Source organism: Lepus europaeus, chromosome 7 (assembly GCF_033115175.1).
Source record: "Lepus europaeus isolate LE1 chromosome 7, mLepTim1.pri, whole genome shotgun sequence".
NCBI lineage: Eukaryota > Metazoa > Chordata > Mammalia > Lagomorpha > Leporidae > Lepus > Lepus europaeus.
Window position 1 is genome coordinate 113413382 of NC_084833.1, and position 10721 is coordinate 113424102.

General features: G+C 45.8%; 1 protein-coding gene across 1 annotated transcript in view; it reads right to left on the reverse strand.

The window, feature by feature from the left end:
- Positions 1-10711, reverse strand: part of SIAE (sialic acid acetylesterase) — a 39504-nt gene extending 28793 nt beyond the window's left edge. The window contains exons 1-2 of the mRNA XM_062197247.1: positions 10593-10711; positions 6072-6233 (exon numbers count right to left, since the gene is read on the reverse strand). Coding sequence (XP_062053231.1) covers positions 6072-6233; positions 10593-10659 — 229 coding nt within the window. The 5' untranslated portion in view covers positions 10660-10711. The remainder of the gene's footprint in view (positions 1-6071; positions 6234-10592) is intronic.
- Positions 10712-10721: the final 10 nt, after the last annotated feature.

Genomic DNA, 10721 nt, shown 5'->3' on the forward strand with positions numbered 1-10721 from the left:
CACTTTATTTTTTAATTTATTTATGTATTTATTTGAAAGTCAGAGTTACACAGAGAGAGAAGGAGAGGTAGAAAGAGAGAGAGAAGTCTTCCATCTGCTGGTTCACTTCCCAACTTGTTGCAACAGCCGGAGCTGCGCTGATCTGAAGCCAGGAGCCAGGAGCTTCCTCCGGGTCTTCCACGTGGGTGCAGGGGTCCTTTGGGGAGTGAACCAGAAGAAGGTCCTTGGGCCTTCTTCTACTGCTTTCCCAGTCCATTGCAGAGAGCTGGATCAGAAGTGGAGCAGGCGGTTCTCGAACCGGTAGCCATATGGGATGCCAGCACTGCAGGTAGCAGCTTTACCCACTATTAAACAGCATCGGCCCCTAATCCCACTTTAAAAATCTGCTCCCTCGCGTTTTTTCTTCTACCATGTAGGAAGATTAATTTCCTTCTTTCATTATACAGCGACTTAGAATGATTACCGTGTGCCAGGCACTCCGTCAAGTGAACGGCAGAAAATAAACCCTGGCTTTGGGTTACACTGATGAGAAAGCCCCGTGAATTGACTGGGGCTTTATGTTTTCATGTCTAACAGTTAGCAGATCTGGTGGCCTTTTCTGTCAGCTGCTCTTCTCTTCATATTCCAGCCAAGGGCCTAAGTGAAGACCTCTCCATCTCCATTTTTCCTTCCACTTCCTTCCCTGATTAACTCCCACCTCAAAAAGGGAAGAACAAACAACCTTATCAAATGGGGGAGGGGGGGGGTGCGGCAGGGGAATGAAAAGCATTTTCTAAAAACATGATTAGCCATAATTTTTTTTCTTTTTCTTTTTGCTATTCACATCAGATGTTAATTATTTTCTGGGTTGTTGTGCCAAAATTTCAGATGCCAAGAAAGAAGGAAAAATTACCCATGGCCTTTCTCTTCCAAAGAGGAAAAACCCAGGGCTGAAAGCCGCAGCCCTATTCACTTCTCTCCCACAGAACCCTGAGCCTGCACCAGCTGCAGAGTGGTTCTGTGGTTTGCGTGCATGGTCCAGTTGTAAAGACCATACGCCTAAACTGTCCCTGGCCAATCTATATTTACTCTGTAACCTCAAGTTCATTTCCACCACTACCAAATATGATCACAAGAAGAAAAGCTTAAATATTTCCCTATGCACTAAACAAGCTTATGCAAGTTACCATAAAATGCTGTGGCTTATAGCCATTGTCTACATTCCCAATAAACTAGGGTCCTTTTGCTTTTTATTTCTTAAACCTCTTATTCGGTGAAGTTTTAAGCTTTTTTACTGTAATGTAAATTAAAAATATGTTATCTCAAAAACTAAAAAAGAAAGAAGGGTACAAGGAAGGAAACGGGGGGGAGGGGAGAAGGAGGGGAACAGCATTATGTTCTTACACTTGTATCTACAAATCATATTGAATGTGTTAAAAATTAATTAAAAGAAAAATGAAAAAAAATGCTGTGGCAGACACACACAAGGGTGAACCCATTCCTCCAAAGTCACAGCCTTGTATTAGTTCCTCCCTTCAAATGAAGGCAGAACCTGTAGTTTCCTTCCTACCAACAGAAAATGGCAAAGGAGGGTGAGACGGCACTCTGGTGATTAGATTAGGCTTTGGGAATGAGGTGAAGGAGTTCTGCAGGTGTGATTAAGGTCCCTGAGCGGTTGGCTCTAAGTGAATAAAAAGGGAGATTACCCTGCCTGGGCCTGACTTGATGAGATTAGTCTTCAAAAGAGGGTCTAGAGGTCAGAGAATTGAGGCAGCAAACATGTACTTATTTACTTCAATCATGAGGACAAATACAGACACACCCTCATTGTATCACCACCATGTGCACACATTCACCATCTATGTCAAAGTGAGATGTCTCCCTGATTTTAGGCCATGTGTCTGAAAAAAAAATTCACCATACTTCTTTTTTTTTTTTTTTTTTTTTTTTTGACAGGCAGAGTGGACAGTGAGAGAGACAGAGAGAAAGGTCTTCCTTTGCCGTTGGTTCACCCTCCAATGGCCGCTGCGGCCGGCGCACCGCGCTGATACGAAGGCAGGAGCCAGGTGCCTCTCCTGGTCTCCCGTGGGGTGCAGGGCCCAAGGACCTGGGCCATCCTCCACTGTACTCCCGGGCCATAGCAGAGAGCTGGCCTGGAAGAGGGGCAACCGGGATAGAATCCGGCGCCCCAATCGGGACTAGAACCCGGGGTGCCGGCGCCACAGGCAGAGGATTAGCCTAGTGAGCTGAGGCGCCAGCCCTCACCATACTTCATTTGACAACATGGTCTGAACTGCCCCAGTACGTGACCAGGTTCCCGCTCATCCATCAGGATTTAATTCTTCAAATGCTTAAATGTCAGTCTACTGGACAAAAATCTTCATGTTGCTAAATATCACTTCTTTCTGGGATTATAGGAAATAAATATTACCTATAGGGAAAAGTAAGGTAGTCTAGCTGAGAATCCCAGAGTTCTCATCAAAATCTAAAATGGAAGTCAATCCTCCAGGAGCAGAAATTTAGTCTAGCAATTATGATGCCTATACCTCAAAATGGAGTGCCTGGGTGAGATTCCCAGCTCCAGCTCCTGACTCCAACTTCCTGCCAATGCAGATCCTGGGAGGCAGCAATGATGACTCAAGTAAATGGGCTTCTGCCACCCACGTGGAAGGACCTGGACTGTGTTCCTGGCTCCTGGCACAGGCCCTAGCACAGTGCTGACCATTGCAGGCATTTGGGGAGTAAACCAACAGAGATGAGAGTGAGTACTGTGTGTGTGTGTGTGTGCTTTGTTAATTAATAAATAAATTTTTAAGGGGAAGAACATACTTGACCTCGGGATATCCACATCCCTTGTCAGAGTACCTAGGTTCAAGTCCTGGCTCCACTCCCACCACCAGCTTTCTGCTATTGCACACTCTGGGAGGCAGCAGATGATGGCTCCAGTGGTTGAGTCCCTATCACCATTACATCTCTGGCCCCCAGCTTTGGTACTGCCCAGTTCTAGCCATTGTGGGCATTTGGGGAGTGAACCAGCAGATGAAAGAGTACTCTTCTCACTCTCTCTTCTCACCTCTAATTTTTAAAATAACAAGTCAACCTTCCAATATTCTCTATACTGTCTCTCTTCTGAGACACTTTTTCTATCCTGTATAATTTCTTACATGTCTACCTCCTTTTTTCCAAATAACACTTCATCTGTTCTCCTCCATGGGCAGAAAAAAAATAAGATGCCCACTGAAGCAGGCCTGCAGATCTCTTTACACTGATAGCTGTCTTATCTACCAAGCAAACGTGGAGAGTCTGATAAATAAATCGATTACCACCAGTACCATCAAGCTGTTTTCTGATGAAATTTTCAGCAATAACTGATGAGTCACTTGACTCTCTTGAGCTCTGTTGGTTGTTTTCACTCCAGCTGACCACCACTGTGCAGTGCAGTGGCTGCAGTACCACTTAACGTAAATTGCCAAATGTGAAAGGACAGCATGCGACCAAGCTCCTGAAGGACGGGCACCAGTTACGGTCTCTTCCTATCTTCCTGGGTTTCTAGCCCAGTGTTTTTTGCATAGGAATCCCTCAACAGATGTTTATGAAATTGAACTGAAGATAAATGAGTAAGTTCACAATCACTTGGAGAAAAAGGAAGGCTCATCTCCCAATTATTACCTGTTATTTCTTCCCATCACCACCTACCCTCCTGCTTCATCTCTGCCCACCTCAAATATTAGCCTTAAAATAGGCATGAGGGGGAAAAAAGTCTTCAAAAATAATGCATAAGAACATCTGTTGAAACTGAAATGCTACATAATAGCATGTGCTTTCTATATCTCTACAATACTACCTATTCTGTCTCCCAAATACTTATTGAAATATTAATTATTAGCGCCAAGGAAATCCATTTCCTACTTTGAAACCATAGCAGTACTTTCGGTTTCTGAATCAATGTCATTTACCAAAAGCACCACTACTTGTACACAATGCTGCTCATTTCTAAGAGGGACACAGCACCAACAGCACTGCCAGTCCCTTGAATTCTTCATGTTCAGTACACTCTGCAAGTCACCAGCAGCGAAAGCTGCCCTTTCAGGCCTCTTAGTTTCACTGAACAACATTCCTGCCATTAGAAAGTCTTAAAATCCAAGAACTTCCTTTGTATCTATGCCTGGCACATAGTATTTAGAAATGCCTGCTAACAGAAATCAATCATGAAGGGGACTACACCAGGATCTGAACCACTCAGGATTGGATAATCAGTTTATATAGTGACAAAACCAACCAGGCAATTCTTGTCTTCAGGGTCCAGTGAAATTTCCAGCAGCTTCCTTGTCATGTACACATTCGTCAGAGCTCAACACCAACCTGCACATGATCTCCACCACCCCCTAGAGTAGCCTCCTCACCTCCCCCATTCTCACCTCCATTCCCCCACAACTCTAGAGCTATCTATAATCCATATGCAGCCCTGAGCTTGCTTTCCTGCATCTGCAAACTTGTAGCTTTGCCTACTTCCCACACTGTGTTACAGATCCTTACCCCTTCTAGAAAGAGACTTTTTTGTAAAATCTCCCTGCACATGAGCTGTTAATTCTTACCTTCTTGAACGTCCCTACTGCTACTCTCTCGGCAAAGAACTCATGCCTGGGTATCTTAACAGTACATAAGTAAGATATGTCCTCTCTCACTCCAACCCACCCTCCACAGTGCTGGCACAGGGTTCTTTCTCTTTTTTTTTTTTTTTTTTTTTTTTTTGACAGGCAGAGTGGACAGTGAGAGAGAGACAGAGAGAAAGGTCTTCCTTTTACCGTTGATTCACCCCCCCAATGGCCATCCTCCACTGCCTTCCCGGGCCACAGCAGAGAGCCGGCCTGGAAGAGGGGCAACCGGGACAGAATCTGGTGCCTCGACCGGGACTAGAACCCGGTGTGCCGGCGCCACAAGGCAGAGGATTAAACGAGTGAGCCACGGCGCCAGCCTAGGGTTCTCTCTCAAATACCAATCCAATCACCTTACTTTGCTGCTTAACAATCTGTTGATTCAGAACAAGGTATCCACCCCTTAACGACAATAAATATGCCTCCCTACTTTTCCAACCTTTTCTCTTGTCATCTGCCACCAGTCAGTGTCGCAGACTAACCTCCCCGCCTGGCATTCCTCCAACGACCCATGCACATCCACGCCTCTCTGCCTCTGTCCTACTCACCTTGCAAAATGAGCCTTAGACTAAGTTCAGTACCCCTACTACTTTACCAAGTGCTCTCATAGGATCCTGTCCTTCCTCACTGTAGTACTTATCACATTTTATTGTAATTGCCTTATTATTTTTGTCCCTTCCTTTAACCGATAGCTCCCTTAAGGGAAAGGCCACATCCATTTTACTCCTCACTGTATCATTAATCCAGAGCATAGTATCTGGCACATAGTAGGTACTCAATAAACATTTGAGTGACTGCCTAAATAATAATGGTAGCAGTAATAACAACAGCTAAAAATTATTGAGCACTTACTGTGTGCCAGGCATGGTTCTAGGTACTTCACATAGGCTCACTCATTTAATCCTGATAATCCTATAAGTTTTATGACTATCTCTACAAATAAAGAAATAGCAACACAGAGATGTTAAATAGTATGTTCAAGATTACACAGCCATTAAATGACAAAGTCAATACAGATGGTTTATTCCAGAGCTAGGTTCTTAACCACACCTCCACACTGCCTGTTTTACACCTGATTCAACTGAATTGTCACCTTCTGTGGAAATCCTCCCACATCACCCAATCCAGTCAGACGTTTCTCTTCTGCATCCTGTAACTCTCCACACACACCTTCATCACACCAGTCAACACACTGCACCACACCCCTTGGTGTCTATTTCCAATATTCCATGAGCTCCTTGAGAACAGGGATTCTGATGCTGCCTTTTTTTTTCTTTATTTCCCCAGCACCTAGTACGTGATAAATACGTAGATAACTTTTATGGAAGGATGGACAGGTGAACTGATGGAGGGAGCATCAACATTGATTTTCAGATAATCCAGCAGGTGGCAGAAGAGGACAATACTGGTAGCTGAACAGAGGCTGGGTGGCCTTACCTTTCACCTGGGTCACTTTCTCCATGATGGCTTCCTGACCTCGGTACAGGATCACCGTCACTGTGGCTCCTGGTGTACCAAAGCCCCAGATTACCGCCCCAGCAGGCTCCTTCTGCAGCACCATGTAATCACTGATGTACGAAGCAAAGCGAAAACCGACACCTAAAAAGATTGAGCAAATATTTAGCAAGGGTACACCCGAGAGATCCAGCACCAACTGGATAGGTAACCAACCAGGAATATCCAGTTCTCATACTGAACAATTTGAACAGCATCAGTCCTTTAATCTGCTGGAACCGGATCTTAAGCCTTCTAATGAGGTAAGCAACATAACAAAACACCTTCCAACAATATGCACCATAGTACAAAAACTCAAAGAACCCAGGCCACCACGGGGCCACAAGCCTCCTCCCCTCCCCTTCAGAACACTTTACCTTCCTCTGCCTTCAGGCTTGGCCCTAACGCTTGACTTCTCCCCCCAGATCGCTCTAACTCTACCGGTCTTCCACGCACCACACAGATGGTGTTTATGAGGAAAATAAACCACTTCCTTCCCCTGCTTTCCATCACCACACCTACTCCTTTTAGCTGCGAATAAAGAGGCATGCCTCCCTCCAAAGCAGCCTTCTCTAATCTGTTTTCCTTTTCTCTATCTCCTCCTTTACATCAGACTAAAGTCAATCGTTTTTAAGACTGAGGGATTGATGCCTTGACTTGAAAGGCAGAGAGAGGGAGAGGGTGAGGGAGAGGGTGGGGGAGAGAATCTTCCCTGCTGGTTCACTCACAAATGGCAGCAACAGCCAGGGCTGGGCTGGGCCAAAGCCAGGAGTCAGGTACTCCATCCGGGTCTCCCATGTGAGTGGCAGGGACTCAAGCACTTTGAGCCATCATCCTCTGCCTCTCAGGTCCATTATCAGGGAACTGGTTCAGAAGCAGAATAGGAAGCAGAGTAGCCAGGAACTGGCACTCTGACAAAGGATGCAGGCATCCCAAGCAGTGGCTTAACCCAGCACACCACAATGCCCACCTTCGTATAATTTTTTTCCCAACCTAGTATAAAGTATTTTAAATTCTAAACAAGTATTTATGAATATCTCCAAGCCTGTATCCTCCTCAAGTAATTTCAGATAGAGCAGGAAGGTCAAAATGAGCAAAGGCTTTCCACCACAATGTTATCCATTTCACATGTTAAAGTATAACCCAAAAAAATAGAGAAACACATCTATTCTGGAGAGTCACTAACAAGACTGAATAAGAACTCATTTTAATGAGATCATTCCTATTTTTATCATCTAGCCTATATGGAAGTATTTTACTAATAACAAGCATCCATCCAAATTATCTCAGTGAATGCCTTATCAAAACGTCACAAGGAAAATAATAAAACTTATCTCCAAATTTGTCTAAACAAAGAAAAGTCCTTTAAAATCATCAAAATTAGGATTTTTTAAAGGTTTTTAAACAAAAATGATAGACAGAAAAGAGAATCAGAATTAATAGGGCTGACATTTTTCTCACTGGAAGCTGCAAATGATGATGGCCCCTTAGGCTATACTTAACCGGCCAGTACAGCTAACAGGATCTCACACAAGTTCAGTGACCTATTTACACTGCTCTTGGTGTAACAGACTGGTCCCTAAAAATCTCCAGTGCTCTCCTATGGCTGGCTCCATCATGAAACCTATGTGACAAACAAGGATCACCCAGAGGGGCCTACCGGGCTCAAGATGCACAGCTACCATGAGCAAAATGCTCTAGGAAGAAATTATATAACCAGGTTGGCAGCCTGCTTGGGGGAAAAGGGGGAGGCACAAGTGTGGGAGGGCCCTGTCTTGGGTGGGTGCTTCATATGGAACAAAAACTGAAAACCAAAGGCATAAATAAGAGCTAAGTAAAGAGACTGGAGGTGGGGAAACAGCAAAGAAAACTGGCTCCTACTTGCACAGCTGTGGGGACAGCCAGTAACCCATAAGCTGGGGAAACACCTTTTCCAGTCGGTCTGTCTGCACCAGCACACCCTTACTGAACCTCTTAGTGTTTGGCTCTGTGCTGGGTTAAGGAACTTTGGAGGTGGAAAGATCTTTATTTAATCTCAGTATAATCACATTACTTACCTGATCAAGGGGTTGAATCCTATTATTGACTGAGACAGAGACTCAAGTACATGAAACATTTTTTTAAAATAGCTTATATGTTCATTAACTCAATAAACATTTATTTATTGGTTCCTGCCACATGCCAGGCCACTATTTTAAGCACTAAGGTATAACAATGAAAAATAAAACAAAAATAACAACAAACAAAAATCCCTTCCGGCAGGGATCTTACATTCTCCTGAGGAGCTCACTTGGGTCAGGCACAGTGCTAACCAGCCAGCAGACAATAAGTTCTGGCCTCAGAGCACAGAAGTAGTTTATGAGAGGCTAGACATCAAGTCACCTGATTCCAAAGTGACAATTTCCACTTGCCACAATTAGGTAATGGCAGTAAATCAAGAATAATATTCCCAGGCCGGTGCTGTGGCCTAGTGGGCCAAGCCTCTGCCTGCAGCGTTGCTTTGAGTCCCGGCTGCTCATCTTCCTATCCAGCTCCCTGCTAATGGCCTGGGGAAGCAGCAGAAGATGGCCCAAGTGCTTGGGTCCTGCTCCTGCATAGGAGATCCAGAAGAAGCTCCTGATTCCTGGCTTTGGATTGGCCCAGCTGTAGCCATTTGGGGAGTGAACCAACGGATGGAAGACCTCTCTGTCCCTCTCTCTGTAACTCTACGTCTCGAATAAATAAAATCTTTAAAAGTAGTAATAATAATAATATTCCCTGTCCTTATAAAGCTCAAATTCTAAGCTGATTAGACAGTGAAATATTACCAAGGAATTGAGCAAAAAAAAAAAAGAGGGAGAGAATGAGAAAGGAAGGGAGATTGGTAATTGCTGGCATCAAACAAATTCATTTAACATTTGAATTTCTTTTTAATGTGCTTAATTAAAAGCAGACATATAAAATGAGGCAGGCCAGCAGTTATCACTTTGCTTCTGGGGGAAAACTGGCAGAGGTACTGGGAAGAAGCACCTGGAGGACGCCATAAAATTGGCCCGGCTCAAGTTCACTCTTCATTGTTTCACTGTTACATACAATCTTGTACATCTCCCATACTGCATGATAAACATGGGGCGGGGGAAGATCTAAAGGAAAGCTATTTCCCTTTTTGGGAAGGGAAATTCAGAGCACAAGTGAAAGGACAATGTAGTCAATGTTCATGAAGGCGATGTAATGGCATGACCCAAAGGAGGACAGGATACAGTGATCTTAAAGTCAACAGCCTTCAATGGAGGATGGCCCAAGTGCTTGGGCCCTGCACCCCCATGAGAGACCAGGAGGAAGCACCTGGCTCCTGCCTTCGGATCGGCGCAGCACGCCAGCCGCAGCAGACATTTGGGGGGTGAACCAACAGGAAAAAGGAAGACCTTTCTCTCTCTCTTTCTGTCTAACTCTGCCTGTCAAAAAAAAAAAAAAATTTAACAGCCTTCCACAGAGCCTTCATAAAACCATGGCTCTACCCTCCTCTATACCTTCTCCCAGATCAAAGGTCCCTGGCAAGAAGACAGTGCTACTAGTTTGCACTTCCGTTAAACTCTGAGAAAACGTTTATGGGCTGCAGTCCATCTGATTCAAGGTAGCTTTCCAGTTCTTAAGTGGAACAGTAGCCATGTTTCTGCAACTGCTCTCTCCCACTTCAACCTTAATTTCCTTACAGAGATCTTTGGCAGGCAAAGGGGGGGGGGGGTGTTATCCAAAAAAGACCCTTCCTTAAGATCGGACTTTGCATTAGCACACACATTTCATCTATACTGGTTTCTCCACCCTGACCCAGTCAGTGTCCAGTCCAGGGCATTTAAACGATGGGCTCTGACCTGCACAAGAGCCACTGTTGAGTAACCCTCCTGGACGCTGCCACGCATTCTTTTCCCTCCACCTGTATCTAAGCTGCACCCGGAATCAAAGCTGAGCCTGAAATATTCTGAGCTAGCGAGGGGGCTGTATTTCTTAGCCCTAATAACCACTTAAACTAGTAAAACTTGATTTCCCCAAGGAATCCAGCCTGAAGCAAACCCTCCCCAAGGGCTCCACTGAGGGGGCAGCTGCTGAAACGTTTCGGATGACTCAGACACCTGTTTCCAAATAGTATCTAAGTGGCTTCGCCCCCTTCCCTGAGCTCCGGCTGCAGGCACTGCAGGCACTCGAAGACCCTGGGCACATCTGGACCTCCCCCGCTCCAAGAAACTCGACTCTCCGGCCCCACCAGCTGCCTGGGCGAGAGGAAGGGAGGAGAGAAAGCAGTCGGGCTGGGGCTCGGGGCCGGCAGGCTGCTGCGGGCCAGGCCTGGGTCGGCACCGCCGGCTCGGAGCTGGGGTTCCTTCTCCGACCTTGAAAGGGGCGACGCGGGCCGGAACCCGCAACAGACGCGGCGGCTGGGAGCCCGCGCAGGCTGAGGGGCAGCGGTGCGGCCTCGCCGGACCGCCTCACCTGCACTTGTGTCGGCCCACAGGATTACTGACAGCACCAGCGCAAGGACTGATCCAGGCGAGACCATGTTTGTGACGAACCGCCGCCAACAAGCGGGACTCAGAACGGGCGCCGGAGCGGAGGGGAGGA